At 44.4% G+C, this 27,573-nt stretch overlaps 2 protein-coding genes and 1 long non-coding RNA gene across 4 annotated transcripts; 2 read left to right on the plus strand and 1 right to left on the minus strand.

The window, feature by feature from the left end:
• Window positions 1–1,591: 1,591 nt before the first annotated feature.
• On the plus strand, window positions 1,592–5,601 carry LOC128426036 (TNFAIP3-interacting protein 1). Its single transcript, XM_053412891.1, has 9 exons — window positions 1,592–1,703; window positions 2,579–2,664; window positions 2,755–2,833; window positions 3,069–3,143; window positions 3,242–3,307; window positions 3,740–3,979; window positions 4,097–4,174; window positions 4,637–4,762; window positions 4,876–5,601. Exons 1-9 carry the CDS (start codon window positions 1,701–1,703, stop codon window positions 4,993–4,995), a joined length of 873 nt encoding a protein of 290 aa, XP_053268866.1. The 5' UTR covers window positions 1,592–1,700; the 3' UTR covers window positions 4,996–5,601.
• Window positions 5,602–6,493: 892 nt separating this feature from the next.
• On the minus strand, window positions 6,494–27,300 carry LOC128426074 (F-box/LRR-repeat protein 7). Of its 2 annotated transcripts, XM_053412943.1 has the most exons (5): window positions 26,836–27,300; window positions 22,318–22,407; window positions 9,511–9,559; window positions 8,948–9,471; window positions 6,494–8,130 (listed from the first exon to the last, which is right to left on the minus strand). In XM_053412943.1, exons 1-5 carry the CDS (start codon window positions 26,870–26,872, stop codon window positions 7,394–7,396), a joined length of 1,437 nt encoding a protein of 478 aa, XP_053268918.1. In that variant the 5' UTR covers window positions 26,873–27,300; the 3' UTR covers window positions 6,494–7,393. The 2 variants fall into 2 exon arrangements, with proteins under 2 accessions (XP_053268918.1, XP_053268917.1); XM_053412942.1 differs by having other exon boundaries at window positions 8,948–9,565.
• Window positions 22,016–25,145, plus strand: LOC128426076 (uncharacterized). The gene is made up of 3 exons (XR_008333214.1): window positions 22,016–22,869; window positions 24,418–24,463; window positions 24,649–25,145. It is a non-coding gene; the product is annotated as an uncharacterized LOC128426076 (long non-coding RNA).
• Window positions 27,301–27,573: the final 273 nt, after the last annotated feature.

The raw sequence follows: 27,573 nt of genomic DNA on the forward strand, positions 1-27,573 counted from the left end.
TGTCAGAAGGACTCTGTAGCGCCTCCTGTAGGCTGGAACTGGCTGAGGAAATGATGGGGGCTATCCACTCGTCCCTTTCTTCCTCTGTCTCTCAGGAAAGAGTTCGGCTCAGAGGCCGTTGGGGTTTTACCGACTATTTGTCTTGACATGGACACAACTCTGGAAAGTTTGTGCTTGACCTCTTGCAGCTGAAGTTACCGAAAGCAGACAGGAAGAGGAAAAGTTCTTAAATCCAACTAAAAGTTTTGCAACAAGTGAGCTGCATGTCTTTGGACCGTGGGAGGGAACAGGAGCACCTGGAGATTTCAGTCTTTTTAGTGGGCGAATAGAAAGACCCTATACGGATGAATGGATGAATGGATGAATGGATGAAGAGATGAATGGATGAACACAGGGGTCACCTAGTTGTAGACCTCAGCATGAAGATACTCAACATTTCCTCTAGGGACTAGAAAAGGAGACAGAAAGTCACACTACGTTGCCATGGAGCCGCCCAACAACCACAAAGACACACACAGCAACACAATCACTAAGAGACACAAAGCAACAAACAAGTTGTCATGCTGTGTGTAGTCCAGTCAGGTTGTAGGACTATGGCTGATTGTATCATTAACTTTGAATAGGTTGATTATATTAAATTAATTATTGACTGTAAATGTTCCCAACATCTACTTATATAAATGGAAGTGGAAGTTGCTACTTCAAAAGAAAACCCCCACACGCAGCTTGTAAAAAGTAGTAAAATGTGAAAGTACAGAGCAGTATTACAGTATATACGCTTTTATTACATGTACAAATATAGGAAACCAGCTTTAATATCCCAGGTTCTCTGTGAAGGAGAATGAATGATTGACCACAAGTTACTGGAGGAGGCTCGGCGACGTGGTTTCCCTTCTGCCCCTCCTTCCCTGAAACACTTAGACTCTGACTCAACAACTTATTCAACACGAGATTGCGAAAGAAGATAAGTCTGCGTGATCTGTGATTTTCCCACAGCCTCATTAATACTCACACACAGAGACGCTCACAAACTGTGTCAAAGTGCACTGTAAAAAATGACAAACAGAGCTAAAAACACACACCTATACTTAAGCCTTTAGACTTATACCAGGTTCTATAGATATAGAATGAAATATAACGAATACAATAGGTCAAATTTAATATTTCATTAAGTATGGAAATACTTTCTATTAAAGATACATAGGATTATAGGGATCTTATATATTTTCAAGTATGTACTCGTACAAATTGTTGACTTTAAGATTGTTTTTGTATTTTATCTAACAATTCTTTTCACAGTTCACGGTTTTATATGTTATATACAGTATATACGAGTTATAATTGAAGACAATAAGAGATGTTTTTATTCGTAATATTTAAATGTATATGTATATTTTTCTCTATACATAAAATAGTTAATTTTACTGTTTACTTTTTGACATTTCTTGCAGTGTAGACAGAGATTTTTTTTCTGAGTCATGATTCAGACCACAAACATCCTTTATTACCGCTCGGGTTGTTCATGAACTGTTTGTACTTTCCTGTGTTCGTACTTGTTCTGCCCGGCGAGGGAATCCCAGCAGCTGATTGGACTCGCCTGGTTTTTACCACGTCACACCACCGCCATTATAAGTGAGGGCGAGAGCCACTGATTCACATCACAGCTTCACACAGGAAAGAACACACCTCACACTTACAGCATGGTGAGTCCCATTCCTTCATTGCACGTGTATCAGCGCACGTTTGTTATTAATAGAACGTGTCTGTGTTTAAGTATTGAGAATTTAGATAAAGTATTTTTATTTACAATGATAATACTTGTAGTTTACTTCAGAATCTTAATCTTAATCTTAATCTTAAAGTACAAGTGCTTCTCCATAAATAAGTCTGAATTCAGAATTTAGTGGAGTAGAAGTATAAAGAAATAAAGTAAATGGAAATACTCAAGTAGGCTGCTGTAACTTAATAAATGTACTTAGTTACTGTCTGACTTTTGGTCAGTGGCCACAGGAAATATTATTTTCATCAACAATGAAAAAATAATTTTTTATTGATATATTTGTACCACTTATATAGCATTTATAAGCCATATGTAAGTAAATATTGAATTCATGGTGTATAGGCTGATAACTATAATGTAACTGGAAGCTATTTAACTTTTTTATGAAAACAAATCTTGTGTTTTCTATACTTTAAAATATATTATCATTCATTTTCAGTATATTTATACAGAAGTCTCCACTTATGTAGGAGTTACAGTGGTTACACATAGATGTCAGACATCAGCTCACAACTACATTATAGTGCAGTATTCACCATTTCTTAAATAATCAAACTACTTTTAAATACTCAACAGTGGAGTGTAAAGTTGGATTATATATCTGAAATGAATGAAACGAAACGCGAAGGTTATTTCAGTCACTTGAATAATCAGCCTAAAATATTCAAGAACATCCCCCGTTGAGTGACTCATCAACGAAATGACAGTGTGAGTCTTTGTGTTATTAGTGATTTTCAGCTGACGTTGTGTATCAGGACTTTTAAGTGACTCAAGTCTGTGTCTCTTGTGGTTTCACAGCCGCTGCAGGAAAACACAACAATGGACAAACCATCCAGGGACAGACTGACTCACCGATTATATCCATCGCTGCCCAACGTGGACAGGTGAGGCAGATCTGCTACGTCACATGTTCTGGTTAAGACTTCCTGTCTCGGTGTTATTGGTGAAACTAACCGCCGCCCTTGTGTTTCCAGCTATGACCGACGTGTTGGTGAGAAGCTTCCTGAAGCAGCAGAGGAGCTTCGTCCCGAGAGGCTGCACGAGGACAAACAGGTAAAGAACTAACAGACACGCAACAGTGGAAGATACGTCTGAGAGAACTTTGTTTTATTCTGGGACGATTCCCTGACCTCAAGGAAATGTTCTCTGCGTTACTGGAAACTGTCCAGAGCAAAACTTCCCAAAGTGTGTAAAAGGAAGTCGGTGGATATCAGTCATGTTGCATAATTGGCTGCTGATCGGCTCAGTGCGTGTCACATCTAAATAGTTCCTCCTTTTTCCCCCTCAGTCGGACGTGTTCGGTTCCGACAGCGACCCCCGACTGGAAGCTCGGATGCTGATCCTGGTGGAGCAGAGGAAAGAGGTGAGAACATTTTACAAGCTCAGATTTATCATCACCTCAGAACACAGGCACGTACTCTGATTACTAATGAGAACCCATGTTCTGCTTTTTTTTCTCAGCTCATTTCTATTAACGACAAATGGGCAAAAGAATATCAGACCATGGTGCGGTTCTACAGAGAGAAGGTGAGAAAAAGGGTTTTGTGATGTTGTCAGTGTGTTGGGGCTTTACACGGGTTCTTACAAGTTATATTGGTTTGAAGAAGCATTGGTTTTGATACTTTTTAACTGGCTGAACTGGCACAGGTCATGTTTTCTGAGATTAAATATGGAGAGTCTAGGATTAAATATGGAGGAAGGAAAGAAGTCTTTTCAGGGACTTGCTGCATGTTTTAAATTGTAATTTACTTTTGATTTCCCAGAGAATAATTTATTGATCTTGAATTATAGCATATTTAAGGGACTAATCTTTTAGAGTGTTTGTAATTTAGTGCAGATCTAAAGGCCTCGGCGGAGATTTACACTGTCGGTGTCCTTCTAGTCATTTGTGTTGTGTTGTTTAATTGTGTTCCTGCTTCTTGTATTAAAATCACTTATTTTTCTTTACCCGACACTCAGGTCCAACTTTTAAAAGCAGCCCTGCAACAAAACCACAGTCAGGTTGAAGAAGGCCTGTGTGAAGAAGAAGAGAAACATGTCACTTTATGTAAAAAAACAAAACTCAAGACGTGCGATGAAGCTGACGTTAACTCTGAGCTGCTGAAAGTGGAACAGGAGGCGCGGGAGCTGCGAGGGCAGAACTGCACGCTGACCAGGAGGGGGCAGCATCAGAGCGAGGAGATCAAGCGATTGAACAAGGTGAGGAACTCTTCAGTCACAGCAATGGTTGCTTTCATGTAAATCTGATTTTAACGTTGGGTTTTACCTCAAATTCTCATGTGTTTATTTATGATGTATTGTAATGTTGTTGTCCAGGTACTGGCGGAGGCTTTTCTGACGTCTCCACCTGTGGAAGGAAGCAGTGAAACACTCCAGGACATCTGGAAACAGCAGGTGAGACTTCCTCCTGCTCACCTTCTCTTTAAGGAATAATCAAACATGTTGGCGATAGAGGAGATCTATGTTTGTAAAATATGAGACTGTAGCTTAATATTTAACGCAGCAACACTATGTAACTTTTACTGGGAAACAGCGCCCCCTGCAGCCTAAAAAAAGTGTTTGCTACGTAATGTAAATAAATGCGTGAGCAAGATTTTGCATTAATTATATATTCAGTGGTGGTAAAGACAACAACTCCCATGATCCCTTGCTGCTTTAAGACTTTGTCAGACTCTAGGTCTTTTGTTGTTGTCTTGATTGAGTGACCCCCTGGTGGCTAAAGTTACATACTGCACCTTTAAAAATAGTTTTGAAGCTGCTATTTAAAGGGGAATCAATCTTCTCATCCAACAGCCAATGAGGGCAACACTCTTCCACACTGTTCCTATCTCACGTTTTCTTGTCGTCCGTTTTCAGGCGGAGGTTTACAGGGAAGACTTTCTGACCGAGCGCAAAGACAGAGAGAAGCTGAAAGGAAAATATCTGGAGCTGGAGAATCGGTTTAGAAACGTTCGCTCTGAGCTGCGTGTCCTTAAAACTCAGGTACGACCTTTTGCTTTTCAGTTCATGTGCTGAACATTCTGCCGTGTCTGACACTACAAATATAGACAAAAAGGCACAAAGATGTTAATTTGGATTCTCTGATTGTTTCCCAGGTGACCTGGACTCAGACGCCGCAGCCCGGGCTGGAACGCGTCGGCTCAAATCGAGTCAAACTTCCAAACCAGCCACTGAACCAGAAGTACCTGCAGATCCAGAGGGGACAGATCTCTTGAAAAACAACTTTACTCTTTTTTTGTGTGATCACGTTTTTTTCTGCACTTTATGGAGGAGGATGGGTGAGACTGTGGGAGTCTGCACCAGCTCGGGGCCCTCGTTCCGTGACCTGTTTGGTGAGGGATGAAATAAACATTTCCCCAAGAGGAGAGAAGAAGGAAAGAGAAAAAATAAAACCCTCCGAGCACGAGAAGTGTTAGATACGAACTCTGCTGCGTTTACACAGTTTCCTCCTCCTCCTCCTCCTCCTCCTCCTTAGTGACACACGCTCTCAGGGAGATATCACTTATTGCACAAACAAAACACTATTGACAAGGATGTCTACACACCCGCACCCGCACCCACTTTCCTAAAGGGAAACTCATGTTCCGATTTTCTGCCTAATTTGCAGTGTATCCACCCGGGTGGTGCTATGCAGACAGTTTCTGTGAATCCGTGATGATTCAGTATTTGTAGATTTGCACCTGAAAGGAAATCAGAGAATGTTCAGAGAAGAATAAGTAGAAAAAAACACTTGTTTATGAACGTTTGAAATGATTTTTGTTTTTGACATCACATCTGTCTTGTGTGTCTTTGTTTATTTATCATAAATATGAATCATTCAACGACACGTGTGTTGAGTCTTTTCTGAAAATTTAGTGAAGACCCCATGGTGACAGCCCCCCCCCCCCCCACACACACACACACACTGTCTGTATGTCGAGTTTCAGAAGATTTGACAGTTTTTGCCAATTAAAGTAAACTTGAACTATATTGTCACAGACCCACTGATCTTATGCGATCCATGAAGTCCCAGACACGTTCTACAGATCTGTGTGATGGTTCTTCACATTTGAACTTATGTCCCCTGAATTCAAAGCTGCATGTAGAAAGTTAAGACCTCTAGTGACCTCTACTGGTGACCAGTATATGTGCTGCAGCTGATTGACAGGAAATATGAGGTTTCCAATAAGAGCAAGTGAATACTCACATCTTCAGCACTTTAATGTTTCACTTCACCCCCTCCCTGTAAAGACCCCAGTGGTGGATGAGGGAACTGAATGTCTAACTACTCCTCCGCACCCCCCACTGTCCTGTAATGTCCTCCCACAGTGGACGTCTTTTAAAGTCACCACACCAGTTCTCCGAATCGCAGGAGCACAGAATGTTTCCCCTCTGGCAGGAAAGCGTTTGGGGGCAGCTGTTTCTATTTCAATGTCAGATTACGAACTTTCCGCCGACAGCGTGAAAGCAGGAAGCACATTTTCCCTCCTTGACTCACTGACCTTTGACACTTGAGTCCTTAAAGGGGAACACAACCTTTAACAAAGACACACGTGCTTGTCATAGATACTGTTTTGTAACATGTGCAGATCACAGACTGTGAAGGAAGACGGACGAGGGGTCTCCACTTCCTCCCGTTTAACAACAATAAAGCTAAAACATCTTTATGTACAAATTTAGATCCTTTAAGACGACAGATGATTGGCTGAATAAAAACTCTGTTGTGGAGGCGGATTGTCAGAAAAGTTTTATTGGCACAGTTATAGCAGCAACGTGTCCTTGTGTATTTTCAGCAATGGTCCCATAACAGCTAGTTGTTTGTCTGATAGTTTGATTAATAGAAATAGTATTGATGACATCTGAAATATGACTCGGTGGAAGTGATTGTCAGAGCGATCGTGTAAAGTGCATCTGCACAAAAACATAAAGAGAGTGACACTGAGTATATGTGAAATCACCGGGGGCCTCATTTACACAACAGTGCAGAGGTTCTTATGGAACTGTTGCACAAGCAACACTGCTGGTTTTAAAGTTTATGTTAAAGATAATCTATAATCTGGATTTAATTCACCACCTCACGTCTGCATCGCCACACTTTCTCAAGTTTGTGTTTCCAGATCCCAACTTTTACATTTGGTTATAAATGAGGCCCCGGATCTGCTCTGTTGCTACATTCTTAGTGGTTTAGTCTGCAGATACTTGCAGTTTATAAATAGATGCAGTAATGTTTGCTTATGATTGTGACTCAGGGTTTTTAAGGTGATGATGAGCTTTAAAATAAAATATATTACAATGCTTTTAAAAAGGTAACACGACTGTACCCAGTGCTCAGTGTTGCATGTTGTTACACTGCAAATGGTGACGGAGACAAAAACCAGTAAGATGTTGAGATACTGCACGTCTCTGCCTTTTTTTTTTACAGATAAATATGTTAAATACATTCTAGGACGTATTTTCAAAGAACAGCATTAACAGCCACTAAGCGCATTTGAAAAAAAAAGACAATTCCTGGCCAGTATTGCACCCCCAGTTTTCCACCAGTCCTGACACGTCATGTCGCTTAACTCTGCCTACACCATAGCAGGAATATTAAAACATCCACTTGTCAGAGGAGCCGTCCAAGAGCCGCCGGCCTCAGTAGAAAGCCGGGTTCGTGTGTTCGATGACGCAGCGGCGGCAGTGTCGCCGGACGAACCGCAGAGCCTCCGGCGACACCTCGCAGTCCTGCACGTTCAGGAGCTGCAGCTCGCAGCAGTTTGCCGCCAGAGCTTTGAGTCCTCGGCCCGTGACGCTCTCACAGGCTCTGAGACTCACCCGCCTCAGGCCTTGGCAGTACATCGCCAGCTGCTCCAGCCCGCTGTCGGACACCAGCGGGCATTTACCCACGTCCAGGGACTTGAGCTTGGGGCAGCTCCTGGACAAGTGGCTGAGGCCGTGGTCCGTCAGCCCCTCACAACCCCTCGCGTTCAAGTAGCGCAGCCTCGGGCAGTAGCGGGCCACGTAGCGCATGCCCACGTCCGTGATGCGGGTACAGTGGGCTATGCTCAGGTAGCGCAGGCAGCCCTCCAGTCGGGCGACCTCGCGCAGGCCGAAGTCCCCCACCAGGCGGCAGTCACTGAGGCTGAGCTCCCGTATCGAAGGGCAGTGGAGAGCCAGGTGGCGCAAGGCCTCGTCCGTCAGTCTGGTGCAGCGGCGCAGATACAGATGCGTCAGGCGGGGGCAGTGGGAGGCGATAGTTCGCAAGCCCTCGTCCTCGAGGGAGAAGCAGTCGGTCATGTCCAGGTAGTGGATGGAAATCTGCTGGCCGTGCAGAGGGGACAGCTGGAGCGAGGCCTCCTGGGTAAGACTGATGCACGTCACCTTGGAGCAGCCTGGAGGAAGAGGAGGGAACAAGAGGTCGTCAGCTCAGGATGATTTTGCAATGTAGATTAAATTTATACTGATATACAGTATCATTGCTGTGATAGGAAAACGACTGTGGAACTTCTGCCCTTTACCCTAATTAGCATCTTAAGAAGGTTAAGTTAAGTGAGTAACCACTAGAGGGCGCCACAGTAAAACCTTCTGTATTTGGCCTCATGCCTGTAACTATAAGAATGAAAACATTAAAAAACACTGATCAGTTTTCTGGATGAAAAAGCAACACTCATCTCCTCACTGCTCAAAAAACATTACAGTATGATTTAATCACTTTTGGCTTTTCAAATTAAAACCACAAACTTTTGAAAAAGTTTACTTTTAGCATCAAAGGGCCAAAGTGGCAGCGCGGTTCTGTCCAGGTCCACGTTATTTGTGTCACTTCCCTAATGAAACCACCAGAAACCGGCTCTTTCCCTCATGTTGAGGTAAAGAGAAGTCTTTCTTCTCCCACATGGGAGCTGGAGGTTGGCAGAGCTGCTCCGGCTCCTCTGATGATTTTACCAGCTTCAGGAGAAAAGACGGAGAAGGACCGAGAGGAGGAATTCTTCGAGGTAACTCCACACGTGCACGATGTGAGGCAGCAGCCGCTTCTTTATCAAAATGAACAAGGCTAGCAGATAGTCGAGGTGAGATGGTTTGGATTGAGGACGTCTGAACCAAGATCATGTCTCTGATCTGGTTAGTTTTGGTTCCATATTGTAACTTAAAAACCAGAAACCTTGCAGCAGACTCAGTCTTATTGAATATGATCAGACAGAAACGTTTTACCTGAGAGGTTCAGGTGTTCCAGGTTGGGGCAGCGGGACACCACCTCAAACACGGCGTCATTGGAGATGTTATAACACCCGGCAACCTCCAGGCGGCGCAGCTCTGGGCAGCTGTGGGCCACCACGTGCAGCCCCCGGTCGGTGAGCCTCTTGCAGCCGCTCACCACCACCGTCTCCAGGGTCAGGCACACGTTGGGCGTGTCCTGGCACAGCCGGCGGGTCAGGACCCTGATGGCGCGGTCGGCGTGGAGCAGCTCCCCCGTCAGCCGCACGGTGCTCCACAGCCTCGGGTCCCACGCCAGGTTGTACCAGCGGCGGCACACGCGGGCACAGCGACACAGCTGGTTGGTGGGCAGATGGGAGAAGATCTGCAGCAGGGCGTGGTCGGGGAGGATGTCGATGGGGGCGTGGTGGTGGGCTTTGGACTGGCGGGAGCGGGTGTGGGTGCCGGGCTGAGGGTGGACCACGGCGACCGTCTCTGCGAGGGCGGAGGACGAGGATGAGGAGTTGGTCTCATGGCCGTTGCTGGAGAGGGCGGGCGAGGAGAGAGAGGAGGACTTGGACGGGAGAATCAGACCCGGGCTGGGGGTGCTCAGAGTCCTCGTGCTGGAGTCTGGACCTGAAGAGACAAAGAGACAAAAGAGACAAAGGGAGTTAGTGTCTGGAGAGTTTCTGAGAGTTTCTTCCTATGAATCCCTTTGTTTTGAATATAACAGCGATTCCTAATTGTTACCTCTGCCAAGAACTTTATGTTTTCATCCGTCTGTTGATTTGTTTGTGTCTTTTTTTGATTACACAAAAACTGCTGAACGAATTTCCACAGGACTTTGTGGAAGGATGAGAAATGAACCAAGACTAATCCGGACAAAGGGACGGCATATTTAGAAAAATAGACTGAATAGATTAACTCAACTGTTCTCTTCCTTTTGCTTCACCCAAATAAACCAAAAGTACATACATGACATAACAAACACAAAATATAGAAAATCCAATAATGTGTTTTCAACAGTCGCTAGTGTCTTTTCTAAAAGGATTTCTAAACAGCATTAAACCAGAGAAACAAGACCTTCAATATGATGTCAAATACTGAATCACTGGTGCAAATAAAAATCCTCCCTCACATACATTAAATAGAGAATATATTGAGTTGAACACAGGTGGATCACAGGAGGACAAGTGCAGCCGGGAAACAGGACAAAGACAGGAAGTAAAGCAAGTAAGAGACACAAGGAATGTGGCTTCAAAATAAAGTATGACATGATATAGAAATACAGAATGAAGTTCAACACAAAAAGTCTCTGATATGTTCATCAAGGGATCATGAATCATCACAGTTTAACAGATATACATCCTATATATTCAAATTTCAAAGACCACAGATCCACTAAAACATCAAACAGACGTTAAAGTTCCCTCTTGACCTTTAAACCACTCAAGGTCCAATTTTCAAACATTTAAAGAAACTTTCAACTGCCACGTGTACGAAGCCCGGAAGTATGAATCATAACATCAAATACGATTAATAATGAACTGTGGGATTCATTTATGAACCAACTACTGAATCACTGGTGCAAATACTGAGAAATAAATGTCCAGATCTGGAAAATTAAAAGCCAACCACGTCATATTTCCACTTCTGCTAAAAGGGAAAAATCCTCCCTCACATACATTAAATAGCTTCATCAGTCTGTGACATTTAGTGCATTCCAACCAGAATCTCACAGAGAACAGGCCACAGCGATCCGACCCTGTTCCTCTCGTTCTTTTCTCAAGCCCTGACTCATGCACTTATATTTCCACAAGCAATTTCCTCCACTTCTCAGAAGGACTTGTGACAACTGTAAACAGTCGTGCTGTGACTGTACTGTAACCTGCGGTGGAGAGAACAGCGAAAAACCCAGAGACTAAGTGTTTCCATGCAAGGAGAAAGACAAGCTGAGCCTCTGAAGGAGACACTCTGGTGGTGGAGGTTTGCATTCGGGGACTTTGGAGACGAACTGGAAAAATAAAGAAAATTAGACGTCTAAATACGGCAAAGATACTCAACATGCTTTAGATTAAAGTGCATTTCACAACAGATGACTTGTGAGTGTGATAAATAATCTCACGCTCACGCAGAAAGGAAACACAGGATGCAACACTTCCTATGACACGAGCTACAGCCTCCGCTCATCAGACTGAGACAATCAAGACTCATCAGAGCTCCCACACAACCACAGCCCACGAGAAACAGCTGCAGAGAAAAACACAGGCTGCTCAATTCTTCCGTCTTTTAGAGAAACGAAATCAATGCAACAGAAACTGACACCAAAAGTAAGCACCTCCATTATTGTAAATGAGTTATGCTAGTGGAGGCTAATGTATCCTCGAGCTTCGGGCCTTAAAGCAGACATATTGCTATTCGAGAGCGACTCAGTCTTTCTCTGTATCTGTGCCAGAGAAGACACCGTATCCCTTTATAATTGACAGCTGGAGAAAAGTAAATGAAAAGGCCACATCGTTCGTCAAAATGTCTTTGAAATGGCTTTGATCTTCACTGAAGAGGCGTGTCCATCAGTGTCGTTATCGTGTTCTGGGAGAAAACGTGTCTCGTTTATCTCGGGAACGTTTCTTCAAAGCAGCGTACGGTGCGTCCTGTGTAAACACTGAGGCCCTCCTGACAGATGTGCGCTGATTGCCGCCGCAGCTGAAGACACAGCTGGGAGAAGGCGGTGGCTGGATCCCGTCACTGTGACGTGAGAGGACAGCGGCTGAGGCGTCGAATCAGACTCGACCCGTCACCCCCGGGACGCTGAGTGCTCTCCTCTGATGCTATCGGCCTCCTTCGTACCCAACGACCCCAGTTGGATTCGTCACTAAAAGCATCTCAAGGACTCACGACTGTGACGTCACTCACGGCTTTGTAGATAACACAAGTGAGATGTTTTCAGACATTTTAATGAGGAGTTGTAACATCTGTGTGTGTGAGTCCGATTTAGTTTTGAGTCGTATCTCAGCTGGAGGTTTTCTAGCTGTCATTCCCGTGAGTTTAAGTTGACATAATAATCAGGTTACCTGCGTTAACCCACATGTGGAGTTCTAGTCGTGCAGACTGAACCGAAGCTGATGGACGTTGACTAATGGCGGCTTCAGGACCGACGGTCAGCTGCTTCCACGCTGTGTGTCAACATCTGCATGACAAATGAACGGCATCCTGCCCGTCATGTGGATTCATGTGGATTCGAGACAGTGACACCGTCCTCATGGCCTCGCGGAGGATCTCTATTCCAGACCCGTGAGCTCGGTGCGCCTCCCGACTCGCCACTGATGACATGCGCAGGCTCGTCCTCTCTCTCGGGGACATGTCCTCCGATTCACAGCTATTTTACAACTGCCTCCCGTGTGCCTTAAAAGTCTCACTCGCATCCGAGCTCAAAACAGAACTAAGGAGTAGCAGCGTCTAGAATAAATTAATCTGCAGCAAACACGAGGTTTATCGTTCCTGTGGGACGTCAGTTTGGTTTGAGGCATCACATTCTCCTGGGTGGTCCGTCGATATAGATGTGTTGGATTATTTCTTGTTAAGCTTATCTTGGCCTCTCGTCTGGATCTTTCCAATGATAAAGCAGTAATTTTTATTTTGCTTATTACAAGTTTAATGGTCCGAGGTCCTATAAACACCTCATCTATGTCAGACCTCGCACACCTGTTCAAATATGTCGTGGCAGACGCGCTCCTTTGACTTTTTATGTTTATTCGAGTCCATTATGAATGTTGCAAGATTCCTGAGTGAGAACCTCGTGTTTGTGGATTCATCCAACACGACTGGAACAACACAGTCGACAGGACAGAGCTACACAAACACGTAAGAATCAGGATATTTGAGACATCTGGTCAAAGGTCAAGGTCATGGTGAACTTACATATTCAGGGGCCTCTTCAACATGATATCTCAATTCTGCCTTTAGAACATTTTGTCAAATCCTGACCAATTCTCACTTGGACTCAAAGATGAACTGATAAGATTTCATTGGTCAAAGGTCACGATTACCTCACACAACTCCAAGCTTCAAGCTACTACAGGCAAACAGAAAATTAATGAGGGATTCATATTTATGGCTAAAAATCAAAGTCCGGGATCAATCCTGTGGCATCACAACAAAAACTCTCCACAAAAATCTCATCATGCAGCCGAAGATCAGATTTTCCACGGACACATTTCTCGAGTCGTTAGCTTTGATGGATGTTTGAGGCCTCGGCTTCATTATGCACTTCCGGAGATAATATGAAGGATTCCGTGATCAGGAAGACGGAAATCTTCTGCCACCGGGTAAGGAGCCGATTCCAAAGTGCGTGATCACACGTGTCGCTGATCAGAAAAGGGCTGCGAGCCCAGAGCAACACAACGCTACCAGACAACCTGCATCCACCCCCGCTCGTACCCAGACACACACTCTCTCACAGCTGGTGGGGAAAGTTAAATGGAGACAGATTTACAGTTGCTGCCTTGCACCAGGGTTCAGATCGATAGCAACAGGAACTTTAAAGACGTCCATCTGTTTATTCATTCACTGACGATGAAGTTGTTGACAATGATCTCAAAACCAAAATATTCACATGTTTCACACTTTGTTACTTCTGGATATGAGATGAACATATTGTTTTTGCATCTGTCAGGCGTATTTGAAGGACTGACATCTATTAGTTTGTGCAATTTGGTGCAGCTTGATTGGATTTATGGGCATTGGCAGGGTTTGCACTCCACCATGCACCCTGCTAGTTAAATAGCTGTGGTATTACGACATTTAAGAAAAGCGTTATTATCCAAATAGGAAATTCCAAGAAACCAAAACTTCAAAACCCACAGACAGAATGATGGTGAAACCATAAATAAACACACAAACCGACACACAGGACAAGGGGCGGAGAGAATATATTGAGTTGAACACAGGTGGATCACAGGAGGACAAGTGCAGCCGGGAAACAGGACAAAGACAGGAAGTAAAGCAAGTAAGAGACACAAGGAAGGCATACTTGGCTGAAATCATTTGCCACTAATACCCGAATGGGAGCTGATCCGCAGCCGCGCCGCAGCCGGATCCCATTAACGTGGACTTCTGAGACACATCTGGGCCGAGCTTTGATACCAGAAGGTTTAATGTAAATCAATCGGTGTGATCAGTGAAGAGACGAGACGGCCGCGTGATGAAGAGGCGCAGCTGCATGTTGGGAGCGATGTCGCCTTAATGGCAAAAACCTGCCGAATTACCCCCCCCCCCCCCCCCCTCCCCCGGGAAAAAAGGACAGAGTGGTGCAGAAAAACAGATTTTGAGGGTAAGCAAAAGAAAATGGGAGCAAGAGGAGAAAAGGAAAGACGGGGGGGGGGGGGGGGGATAGATTGGCAGTGGAGTCTGCTGACTTTACCAGAGACGGAGACAAGTGCACAGGGAGGGTCAATCCAGACTTTGACGCAGTCTGCTCATAAACCAAAGCTTTAGGGATTCCACTCAGGACCTCGCGGTGCCGTGAAGCTCCGCTAAGACCCGGTCTGGAGCTCACAGGGTTATTACTGCTGCATCTGGCAGGACGGACCAATCCATTACCTCAATGCCATTAGGCCTGTGACATGTTCCTGCTCTGCACTGCGCCCTGCTCTGCCAAGACGGGGTGGTGTGGAGTAAGGCCGCTTCCATATGACTACGAATTAGTTTGGAAGTAAGTCAACTCTGCTACAGATACGCCAGCGATCCACAACATGTCTGAGTTTTAGAGACGCTTCCAACAGAGGTTTGGAAAACGCTGCTGGCCTCCGCTGCCTGAAAACATTTAGTTTGAACCGGCAGACACTGAGATGTTTGGAAACGATGACGTGGACAATCACCCCCCCTTGCTGATTGGGTCATTTAGGTCATGAAGACGGCACTTTCAAACTAAAACCAGTCTCTGTCCACACGAGAAGTCTGAATCCCGGTCCATTGCAACATGGCTGAAGACGCACATGAACCCTCATGAACACTGGGCATGCACGGGCCAGTGTTCACAGATCTAACTGCACAACAGCTGTTAGCAAAGACAACAGGGTCAGTGACATTTGTAACTGATCATGCACGTTGCGTTCTGCACTGGGATCCGAGGCTAATGCCGGTTGTTGTCTTCCGGTGGGGGGGTCATTTGATAGGAGCCTGTTGAATCAGAAGAGACCCAAGAGGTTGTGAGTGTCCAATCATCTCAGTTTCTACTCGTCCAAACTCAAACGCAGCCCTGGAGTTTTCAAACTAAAACGGATCCAGCAGCTTTTCCTAACTTCCGTGTTTTTAGTGTCTCTTGAGTTGATGAGTTTCCAAACAAAAAGCAGCAGTGGGGATGTTTCCTCTGTGAGGGAATCAGAGACGGAATCGTATTCTTCTCACGAGCAAGGAAATCAAATCCATATCATCAGAGAAATGAAAAAAAACGAGGGGAAGTGTTAAAACAGAGAAAGTTCGGATAATAAAAAACAACCAGGCAGCAGGAGTTTGACCGAATGAGAAAAACACAAATTAATGCATCAGCACTGCAGCTCCTTAAAGAGAAACATCTGAGTGAGGGAGGGAGAAGTGCTGGGATAGAAAACATCTGGGTCTGTCTCAGGTTTTATTGAATACATGGAAGTTGATATTAGAGTACAGTGCGGCGGCCCGGCTATCAGCAGAGCCTTCGCTACAGGAAGGTCTTGCGTCACTGGACAATGTGAGAGACAATAGGGCCCTGCTGGTTCCTTTACAATGTGTACGCTCGGACAGGAAACAGACTCCTCAGCTCCGCAGAACCCCCCCCCACAGCTCCTCCACTCCTGGACTGCAGGGTTTCTCTCACACTCACTCAGTCTCCAGAGCGCCAGGAGCTGCTACACTCTTTCCCCGACATCACCAGGACTTTCCTCCGGGGGAGTTTTCCGAGTCTTAAAGCTCGACCGTCTGTTAGAACGACAAACGTCTCCACGCTGCTCACACCCATCACTTCATCACAGCACATTTCCACAGTGGAGACGACAGTTGAGACACCCGAGGCAATTGAGCGTCATTTCAAAATTGATCTGGCCTTTTGTGAGTCGCTGGAATTCAGGATGATGTCGTTTTTTTTACACGTTGTTAAATCGAGATGTCAAAGAAGTTAGATTCTCATGTGCACGAGATGCCTTTCTGTTCAGTTCATGCTCTTTGCTGCGGGTGCGTGAGAAGGGTTACAGGGAGTGACAGTCGTGTTAAATGACTGAGGAGGGTAACTACACACACAGACACACACACACACACACACACACACACACACACACAGGCACGCACGCAGAAGAACTGCACATCAGAGGGGAATGGAAAAGTGAGCGCTGGCCCCAAACAGTTGATTTGGTTGTGATGAGGAGCAAATGTAATGATCTCATGTGGTTAAAGCAACAGAACAAGGGAAGTGCTGGAACTTCTGTGGTTAGAAGCTTCTGACAGAAGAGCGACCGGAGAAGAGGTTCTTTTACAGGGAAGGAGATTTGTTCACGACGAAAAACAATCGTCTTTACATAAATCTTTTACAGTGGAGAGAGAGAGCAGCTATGCATTGAGCTGCCGGTTTATATTTATGTAAAATGAACTGTGTAGAACTGTCACACTGGCTCCACATCACAGTCCTGAGCAGCTGCCTCATGGAACTGGAACATTTTAGTCTTGGAAGGACTGTTCAGAATTTGCAGGATGGAAAATACACGTTATTAATCTTTTAGTTTCATACCACAACTTGTTGTTTTAATGGTTTGTGCTTCTCAACCTAGGACTCAGCGTGTTGGAGGTATTGATACTTAGCACCTCCTCCTCGCACCGGGCTGTTTATCAAGCTTATTGGCAAAGGAAGAGAACATTTCGGACGCTGGTTGGTTTCTGACTACAACAACAACAACATCAGCCGGTGGAAAATCCCACATTTTATTTCAAACATTCATCTTACACTTAGTATGGCTAGGCCTAAAATGGCTAACTGGCTAATTAGTGGACTATGCCTCCTAAATGGCCGTAGTGCTAAGTCTGCACCCATGCTAACAGCTGTACGTTGCTCAACATGTCTAGGTAAGTATGTAGGTATTAAGCTGCTGTTTTATTTAACATACACACTTATACACACTATTAGGCTTTGAATAACTAATAACTAATAATTTGTTCCGCTTGCTCTGTGACATCAATGTTCTACGAAACATAATTCATCAATTCCCCGAAGAAAAACTAAACCAGAGGGAAACTTTCCTCTTATTTTTTGTGCCATTGCAGCTTCAGCCCCCGACTGACACTTCCCCCGCTTACGTAATGACACAAACCACAGCATGAAAACGAGGGGGGGGGGGGGGGGGAGTTCGATGTGTCAGTTCCTCTGTGGTCGTATCGCCACATGAAAAGCAGAGAGAGGCCCAGGTGTGTCACAGTGAAAACATCGCCTGCAGCGAGTGGGCCAGGTGGCGTCCGTCCCAGCTCCTGTCGAACACGCCGCTGCAGCCGACCTGAAAACTGTGACCCCGGTGAGGAACACGGTGAACGCACCGAAAACAACAAGGAGAGCGCTTCCTCCCTGAGGCCGAGAACGAGAGGAGCGAGCAGTGATCACACAAGAGTTATGAGATGGAGAGGTCTGCTTGCTGAGCTGCCTCCCCCTCCTCCTCCTCCTCCTCCTCCTCCTCCTCCTCCTCCTCGTCTTCCTCCTACAGTTAACTGCTTTCACTCGTTTTCTCTTTTTTTCCTCGTTCTGTGCTTTTTCGCTCAGGTTTCCTGGCTGGAGGAGCGGCGGAGAGGAAGGGGGAGGAGCCAGGACAGCTGATGAGGAAAATCTGGGGGGAAATAGCGTTGGCATTCCTCGCCTCTCTGTGTTCTCTCCCTGCGCCGACAATTTCCAATGAGGATTAGAGATAAATCACCGATGTTTCTCATCACAATCAGCACAGACGCCGTGATAAACGTCCCGTAATAACTCCAGGCTGCTGCTTCGTGTCCAAGGTCAAAGTGCCGAAAAGGGACAGATTCATTTCCCACCGGCTCGGCCTCCTGTTCAGGAGCATAAACTTCTTAAACTTGTGACTTTCTACACATTTGATCGAGGAACAATCCGACATTATAAGACAAGTCGTTTGTCGGCCAAACATTTCCCTCTAGAAACAGATTCTTCCCCGTCTAAACAAACTCCTCCGCCTCCCCACGCAGCTGCAGGAAAACAGAACACATGCAGCATTAGGTTTCACCCAAACCTCCAAAAAAAAAAGACAGATTTGTCACAGAGGCTGGTTGATCGCTGCCCTAACGACTTCGGATGAGAGATTAAAAGTTACATGTACAGCGCGAGTGGAGAATAACAAACTTAAATCTTTTCTCTCCCGAGAGAAAAACGACACGAATAAACACCGAACTGCAGCCGGCGTCAAAACACAAACAGCGAAACTCGATCTGTCCGGCAGAGTCAACAGGAGGGAGTGAGGCTGGTTTACAGATGAGGTGTGAGGGGTTCGTTTCCCCTTCAGAGGGTCAAACCATTAACACGGTGGAGACGTTAGTGGAGGAGCTGTTTAGACTGGACAGTAGGAGAAACATAATTTAGACCGGTTTAGATCCATTCCCTTTAATTCCTGTAGAGATTTGGCTAAAGGCTAATTTATGCTCAACATTGGATACGTATATGAAAACAGACACAGCCTTCGGTCCAGATTTCACCCACATTAGTGCAATTCTTCTGAAAGCTAACGGATACGGGGGGGAAACTGAATATTGAGCTAATTTTCTGGTTTCATTCTCATATATCAAAGTTTTTCTTTCTTTTCTTTGTCATACAAAGTCATGAATTGTAGGATATTAAGCTTTAAGTGCAGAGTATTGTACATAGTGGAATATGTAAATAAATAAGAAGTACAGTAAGAAATATAAATGGAATATGAACAGTACTTAGAGGTATGGTATGATATTAGAATGATGGATACACTATGGGCAAGATAAATATATAAATATATATAAATATGAATACTTGACTAGACTCAATTTACTGAATAATCAATTCTGCATAGCATAATCAGCAGATGAATCTCTAATGGAAATAACTGCTCCCTCGATCCCTACCTCCAGTGGGAACGCCGTAAAGACTTAATGCGAGAAACAGACTTTGGTAAAGAAGTATAATCTAAAGAATTGACTGAATCCTGACAGGTTCACATGGTGTAATATTGTGGCACAGCGTCGGAGGTGGATGGAAGGATGGAGTAAACTTTTCCTCGTCAGCGTTATCACTGTTTCTCTGGTGCTTGGCAGACAGGGAGGAAGGCGGTGCGCTCATTGTTCCCACAGCTCCCACCTTCCTGGTGCCATTACAAACTGGTGACGGAGCCGACCCGCAGATCGACCCCCCTGTGAGCCTGCGTCACGTCAGCGGCCACAGCTTCGACCGATCAGGATCAAAAAGGGTCTTCGGGAGTCACAGCGCCGCAGGCCGAACATCTCAGGGTGTTGTCAGCTCCTCGTCTGAGCCGCATTCCGAGGTTCAGCCGAGCCAAAGCAAACCCCTGAGGCCCAGGCGAGGGTCACAGTGTAACCCCTGCTGGGAGATACTCAATTTCATCCCACAAGAGGGATTTACTGTGCAGGGACTGTGCCTTTCTGTCTGCGGCTAATAAGCAACTCAACTGGGTCAGGACGCCACAAGCCCGACAAAATCATAAATGAAAACAGAGACACTTTGCAGGAGCCTGCCAGATGAGCGTTTGTTTTCAGGAGCAGAATGAGCGTAACTTCCTCATGTTGATTTTGTGGGAATAGATGTTGGACCAGGAAGAAAAGCAACGGCCTAGTTTCTGTCTGCATGCGGATATTAGACCTGAACAACAAGTACTTTCATAACTATTCTGATTTATGGACTTTAAAGCCACTCGGTCTTGAATTCTGAGGTGAGGATAGTTTCTTTTCAGATTGTCCCAGTGGGAAATTTGTTTTTATCTTTAGAAAAACACAACATTCCTTGTCGGAAATACTTTACAGATAGTTTATCTGGTTTGGAAACAATCTTTATATCTCAGAAATCAAAAGAAATGACTTAATAAGGGTTGAATACTCTGATGAATCCATAACTAGCCTTGTTTGTTAATGTTAGCAAAGGTTTTATACTTCTTCTTCCGATCATCAACTTGAGCGTTTGTATTCATAGACTATATATGAATAAAATGGATAATATGACAGCAAATCTTTTCTTATAAGTGATACACTGGATACTTTGCATTCATACATTGAATAAGACATAAGTTTAGCAACTCAATATGTTATTTCATGCCCTTAAATTCATCAACATTGAGAAACTAAACATATTGTTTCAACCATCATCTAACTCCCATGTCTGATCTGAGAAAAGTCAATTTACTCAGATTAGAATAGCATCTAGTTAGATTAGAGAAGTCGAAGCTGCAAGATGTGTTCCCCCCTGAAAGAAAACAAGTTTACTTCTGTTTTCTAATGTCACTTGTGATGGACGTGCAGCTCTTCATGTAGGAAACATCTATATTCGCCAATTACCTGTAGCAACCCCCCCCCCACCGTGGGAGATCCTAAGTGACCGTATGACTGCAGTGACATTACTGCAGCATGAGGACACTGGAGGCCCGAACATGAATACTCCCAGTGTGTGGTGGGGGAAACAGCCCAGACGGCTTCCTGATTAGTTTAGTGGACCACAGGACGAGGTGGGCAAGGCCTGTGTGATCTGCCACTGTGTACGTGTGTGTGTATGTGTGTGTGTGTGTGTGTGTGTGTGTGTGTGTGTACGTGTGTGTGTCCACGCTGTTTTTTAAGGAGGGGGGATCTGACTGTGGCCGTGGTGGTTCCAGACCATGTAATTACTCCCACTTAACATGGAGGAAAAAAGTATAACAATTTCAGCCATAACACAGAGGGATGGTATGGTCTGGAAGCCACTGGTCATAAACTAGACTCTTGTCTTTATATTTCTATTTGCACAGGTTGTTCAATTTCCCACACAAAGGGAGAGAGAGAGAGAGACAAGCATGTGTCTGTTGTGGGTTGTGATGAGGTTAAAGGTCAAATCCGTGAATCAGTGACTCAGTCATTGGCTTCTGAGGTTTGATTCTCTCTCTTTTAACATTTCCTGCCCAGCGGACATTAGACAAACCTGTGAACCTCCACGACATGTGAGGTCAGGATGCTTCGTATCCTCCTGTTTGACCTTTTAGTGACGGGACATATTAGAAAGGGACAAATACTTACAGCTGCACTGTGATGTTAAAAAAAGCAGAACCACAGATGAGTATCACCTGAGCTCAGTGGAGCGTTTCAGATTCTTTAATCATGCTGTTTGGATTTTAAACCCCACAACTTCACTTTTTTGGTTTCAGAAAAGGTCGTTTCTGTCATTTTAGGTAGTATTATAGATTTGCATTTGTGTATCTGTAAAATGAAAAGTGCTATGAGGGGTAAAGGACGCCTCTTGTTCCTGTAAATTAATAACAAAAACCTTTGAGGCCTTAACGGTAACATGTTAAGGTAAACTTATTATAAGGTAAGCGTATTCAACTAATTTCTTGTAGAGCACAAGCTCAGATTTAAGGTTTTACAAGAAACTGGGATTATGATTAACATTATTTCAAGATAAAATCAGATTATAACACTTTAGTTTGTTGATTTCTGTTGAAATGACAGGAGACTGCGGCTCTGACTGACAGATCTGTTAAAAAACTGCCCGAGACTGATCCGCTAATGCGACAGCTGTTTACCGGAGGCTTCAGGAGGCATCAGTCAGCTGCAGCGTTTTCCTGAAGCACTGCAGTGAGCACACAGTTTACACTCACAGCTCAGAACCTCCTGACAGAGCCGAGCAGGAGCTGCCAGCGCTGGACGCCTGCCGGAGTGTGGGGAGTGCGAGAGGGAGCCAGAGAGCTGCGAGGAGACGAGGAGACGAGGAGCAGGAGGTGAAGCTCTCGTTCCCCCATTTCCACTCCCCACACCTTCTCCTTCTCCAGCGAACCCCCCCTCTCTCTCTCTCTTGCAGGCCTCCCTCCCTCCCTCCCTCCCTCCCTCCCTCCCTCCTTCGCAGGGCTTTGAGCCTGATACGACCACAGTTTAGATAAGCATTCTTCCACAATGAGAAGCCAGGCGTTTTTCTCTTTTTTTCCCCTCCTTCTTCTGAAACAAAGCCCACGAAATGCTTTCTGGTCTCTGATGGCAGCTGTGAGTTTGTTTTCAATCTAGGGTTATCCCAGGAACACACAGGTTTCTCTCCCAAAATAGGCAGTGGAGAAAGTGCAGGAGGAGGAGGAGGAGGAGGAGGGAAAGAAGAAGAAGAAGAAGAAGAAGAAGAAGGGAGGGAGGGGAGTTTGGTTAATGAGCACCAGATGCCTTACCTTCGCTGGTAGCCACATTCTTTGGAGCTTTAGTTGGTGTGTGATCTGTGCTCGAACTTATGTCAGAGGAGATGCTTGAGCTCCCTTTACCTGCAGGGGAAACGTGGAAGAAAAAAAACAAGATTGCTGTTGAATACGACAACTTTAACACGACTTATGAGGCTTTAAAATCCTATATTGTGCGATGACTTTGAAATATTGACCCACATTTGACATTTTTTCTTTCCTGAACTGAGAACTCTGAGTCTTATCGTATGAAAACAGGCTCTTTATGCTGCGGTCCTGTAGCGTGTCTGCCCGAGATAAGGCTGGATCGCCCCTTCGTGATGTATTTAATGAGGCGAGGAGGTATGAAGTGTAAGGAAATATAAAGCCCATCACTCTCTGCTCTCATGACATTTATGTTCCCGGGTTTTTTGAGGAATGGTTGGGCCTTGGCTCATCCACAAAGTCTCGGCCGATATGTGTGAGTAAGTGTCCGCTTCTCTTTTTTTGGAAGAAGAATAAAAGTCTCCTGAAATGGCCCGTTCGGTCTTCCCTTCCAGAGGACGAGTGAGGAAACACTCCTGCACAAGAAAGAAAAAAAGCCATCGCTCTATCTAATGCACCAGAGCTTCCTTTATGAGCTATGGCTGCTATATTGGATTAAGGGTTTTGGACTTCTACGAGCTGAATTTCAGCGACGTACACTTTTTAAACGTCCGCCTCTGCGACTGCAGTTGTTTGTGACACTTCATTCCTCTGTCAGATCATAAATGCAGCTTTGTGGCTTCCCTGAGACTAAGTGTGTGTCTTTCACGCTGCACGACAGGCCGGAGAGGTATTCTCAAACCGGTCACACCCACATGCACATCGAGAGCAGCCACCTAAATGGATGAGTGAGCTCCCAAAACGAGCACCACCAACCCTTGATCCCACACGTACACACAAAATAATATAAATCCAGTGCAGCTCATATGGTTAAGGTATGAATGACATTTTGTGGTGACATCACTGAGCAGGCACATCTGCTATTGCTCCTAGAAATGACTCAGATATTCATGAGGGGTTAGCGGATGTCAGTGTTCGACCGTTTTTCTAATATCCATTGGAGAGGAGCAAAGACAGTCTCATCTTCGGCAGGTTACAGGGTTTCTGTCCCCGACCCTGAGGAACTCCGCAGGGCTGCTCGGTCGACGCCTATATGGAGCTTTCGTGGAAAAACGACTTTCAGGAAAGCTCCTGCTTCCTGTCGCGAGCTTATATAAAGTGTTGGTGGAGGGCTGCTGCATAGTTGTGACCAGAGTCTGCTTAATTGTGGAGTCACACTTGAAAACAGATGTGGAGGGATGGACGGCAGAGTTCTGTAGTAACAAATAAAGTCACTGTTCTCTTTTATGAGGTGACAACACTAACACCTAGAATGGCACAAATTGGAGAGCGTAGCCTTCTACAGAAGCATTTGTATTGGGATCTGCACCAAACTGCACAAACTCATAGATTTTAGTTTAAACCTGTGAATTATTCCCTGGAAATTGAAGATATTGTCCAGAAAATCTTAAAGAAAGTGATGGATCCCTTCCCGTCCACATCCATATATCATAAGAAAGTGGATAAAAAAATCCTGGATCCAAATCAAAATGTAATGGATTCTTTTTTGGCCCAAACTGAGAGGAGGAGTTTTTATGTAATCCTGCCAACTAACAGACAAACATACAAATGGACCTGCAGCATAATCTCCTTCTAAAGAATGTTATGATGGCGTGAACTTTAAAGTTAAACACTTTGAAAATGAATGCCACTGCTCTTTCTAAAGCTCAGCATGTTTTCAGAAATAGAAATTCAGTTTATTTAATCACTACTCAGTAATTGGATGGATAGATTTCTTTCTTTCTTTGTTTCTTTCATAGTTGGAAAGAAATAACTTCACTAAAACCAATAAACCTGTCACAATAAGTCGATTAATCAATCTCCATTAAACTATTTTTAAAGCTGATCCATTGTTTCTTCTTCTCCAATGCCAGTGGTTGCTAGTTTAATTATAAACTGGATATATTCAGACATCCCCTCATGCGCACGGTAATTATGACATATTTCATTGATGCTGTTTATCCTTTTCAGGGTCATGTTGGGGCTGAAGCCGATCCCAGCGGACATTAGACCAGAGGTGGGGCACATCTGCCAAGTAATCACTAATGGAATTAATAATACAGTAATTCGTTGCAGCACTGAAAACAATGAGAGTTTGTTTGGTTTGTGTCATTTTTATCTGACAATTATTCATTAGAAAATATATAAAAGCCCTTAAAGCTCGTTCCAAAATGTCTTCATGCATCTCTGCGCTTCAGCTAGAGACCTACAGCTGCTGGAAGCTCATCAAAACCAAACCTCACGATCTCACAGGTTCTCATCTGGGAGGTTTGACATCATCCTGCTCACATCTGGCCTCGTCCCATCAACACGACCAAACACTGGGTTTGCACTTGTAGCTTTACTGAGATTCATCCATGGTGCAACATCAGCAAAGTGCGATTCTCTCAAGGATTAAGTAAAAAGAAAAGTTGGTTTTATTGAAACTTCTGCCTTCATCACACTGGAATGATGGAATCTGCTCTTGAACCTTCACAGTCTGGATTTCTAGGTGGAGCTGGTCCACGTGTTATTTTTTAACATCATGACTTCCAATCTTTTCTCTGCACTTGTTGACTTAGGAAGAGAGCACACTGGAATGTTATTTATACAAACATCTCTGCTCCGGACACAGAAACGATGTGTTCGATGGAGGGTGTTTTTCTTTTTCTGACTAATGTTGAGGATTACATCTCAGATGAGAAAGACAGCGGGTGAGGGAGGACATGGGGGGGGGGGGGGGGGTTCTGTTCTGTGTCTGTAGCAGCGAGGTTGAGTTTGATTTCACTAATAAACTCATTGTCCCGGATCATTAATGAGATGTTTGGAGGTTTTAATCCATAGTGTGACACGAGAAAAAGCATTTCCATTATGATGAGAATCTCTGCTGCATCATCCATTTACTCTTTCCTCTAACATAAAGTGCCATTTAGTCAAAGGGTTTTTTGTTTGTCTTTGTGTGAAGAACAGCCTGTGGCCCTTGTCAAGTTGAGAATTTTATAACCTAACAATAATTTTGCCATAAATAAAATGACCTGGCTGCACAGATCCTTAGTCTTTCAGATTATGAACTCTCACATGCCTGAAAATCAGTGGGAGAGGAAGAAGTACAGGGTGAACTTCACGCTCTAGTATGATGTGCTTTGGTTTCAAGACTCCATGTCTCATTCAGTTTGAATGTATGTTTCTATAATCCAACAGGTTTACCTGAAAATGATGGAGGCGTGTGTCTGCAGCTTTAAAATACTGTGCTCTGTGTGCCCCCCATAACTTTGAGCACATGTCCCTCTAAATGTCTCTGCACGGCCCTGGAAATCAGTTACTTGTCTCCCGCACAAGTTGTTAAAGTTGTTGTTGTCATCACAGTGATCACATGTCCCTGGAGTGTTTGTGTATATGCACAAAATGGCCTCCAAATCAGACAATAGCAGGATATGGAATTGTGGAGAAAAATCTCTGGAATTAGTTGTTATCGCAGTGACTGAGTGCACACACACACACACACACACACACACACACACACACACACACACACACACAAACACACACACACAACCAAACACTTCACACCCCGCCATTAAACCTGCAGGAAAACACAGTTTCTTTCAAATACAAGCCAGATATGATTCATTCTGCAGGAGGTTAACTGATGAAACTGCTGCTGTGATGATATTTGATTCTTAATTTGACTTTTTGAAACTTTCAAAACATCACTTGTGTCTCTAACTCAGGAGCTGGATACTTGCATGTCTGATAAGAGCTGTGCATGTGACCCCCATTCAGTTGTATTAATCCTAGTAATATATAAAAAGCCTCCAGCTGCAGGTAAACTGACTATGGAAGTCACATTTCTGGAGGAAATATGGGTAAATAAAAAATAAAGAAGGAAGTGCATGAACTAAAAGCAGCTTTAATTGCTCCTTTTACCTTTATGCATGCAGCATCTGTTCATTTCTTTTCACGTGCATACAACATGACCACCAGATGTCACTCTACATCTTATAGGTGCAATATAAACGTTGCACATCTTTAAAAAGCATTTTTCAAAGGGACAAAATCAACACTCAGAAGCAGCTTTGAGCTCAGAAACAGCCAACATGCTCTAAAATGAGAAGGTTTATGAATGGAGTTTGGTTCGAGTTCAACCTTACATTTGAAAAGTAAAGAGTCAAAGTGATAAAATCCCAGATATAGAGGGGATAGGGCTAGTGTGGAGCTACAGCTAACTGATGTCCAGAGTTAAGGAGAAGCTGCAGAACAATAACTGCACTTTATTTTATAATATTTTACTTTTCCTGGACACAAATGAGAAACTGTGGAATGTAACGGACATGTGTAACAACTCATTCTCTTTACTATATTGAGCCTCAGAGTCGCATAGTGTTTAAAAGCGGTAATTAGAGCACTCACCCTCGCTTCCATACTGTTTTCCATTGTTCGCACCCATGTTAGAGGATACATAATCTATGTGCAAAGCCCGGGTTTGTCAAAGGGAGTTAAATTCCAGAGAAAAGCCAGAGTCTTTCCATGAAGACGGACGAGACAGCCAGAGGTTTGTGCAGGGCCGCGAGCTCCGACTCCAAATAGTTAATCCAGATGTTGAGCAGAGGACGCCTCAGCATTACGCAGAGAAAAAAGAGAAAAGCCCAGATTCACTCGAGCCTCCAGCGGCGCAGAGTTTCTGTTTGTGGCCCGAGCTGTGCGTAAAAGCGCAAAGTCCGGGAATGGAGGAGTTTTTCTGTTGCGAACGGGAAAAAGTTTGAGAAGTGTCGTGAGAGTCGAGCAGCTGTTTCTCAGGCAGAGAGCGAACAGGCAGAGAGAAGAGGGGAGAAGAGAGGACGCAGCTTCTCCTCCACTGGATTTAAAGAGACCGCAGACACAGAGGATGAGGAGGAGGAGGAGGAGGAGGAGGAGGGTTAAAAAAAGATAAGCGAGACAGAGACTGCCACAGACACACAATCACTACACAACACTACAGAACACACTCACTCACTGCTCTATGAATACACAAACATACAAATATTTTCATAATAAACCTTTTATTATTTAGGCTCAAACGTGTTTCACTGAGAGAGATATAATAACTACAATTTTATTTTACATATAAGCTACATACAATATTGTACAGACTATTATAATGTGGAGCCG

The sequence above is a fragment of the Pleuronectes platessa genome, chromosome 20 (assembly GCF_947347685.1).
Source record: "Pleuronectes platessa chromosome 20, fPlePla1.1, whole genome shotgun sequence".
Classification (NCBI taxonomy): Eukaryota; Metazoa; Chordata; class Actinopteri; order Pleuronectiformes; family Pleuronectidae; genus Pleuronectes; species Pleuronectes platessa.

What these genes read in the sequence shown, in the direction of transcription:
- LOC128426036 (XM_053412891.1), top strand. An exon ending in TGCGGTTCTACAGAGAGAAG is followed by an intron (nt 3,308 to 3,739) that starts GTGAGAAAAAGG and finishes CCCGACACTCAG; the next exon opens with GTCCAACTTTTAAAAGCAGC. An exon ending in TGCGTGTCCTTAAAACTCAG is followed by an intron (nt 4,763 to 4,875) that starts GTACGACCTTTT and finishes ATTGTTTCCCAG; the next exon opens with GTGACCTGGACTCAGACGCC.
- LOC128426074 (XM_053412942.1), bottom strand. Translation starts at nt 26,872, where the DNA reads ATGGGTGCGAACAATGGAAAACAGTATGGAAGCGAGG. An exon ending in GAATGTGGCTACCAGCGAAG is followed by an intron (nt 9,566 to 22,317) that starts GTAAGGCATCTG and finishes TTGTCTCTTCAG; the next exon opens with GTCCAGACTCCAGCACGAGG. An exon ending in GGAACACCTGAACCTCTCAG is followed by an intron (nt 8,131 to 8,947) that starts GTAAAACGTTTC and finishes CTCTTCCTCCAG; the next exon opens with GCTGCTCCAAGGTGACGTGC.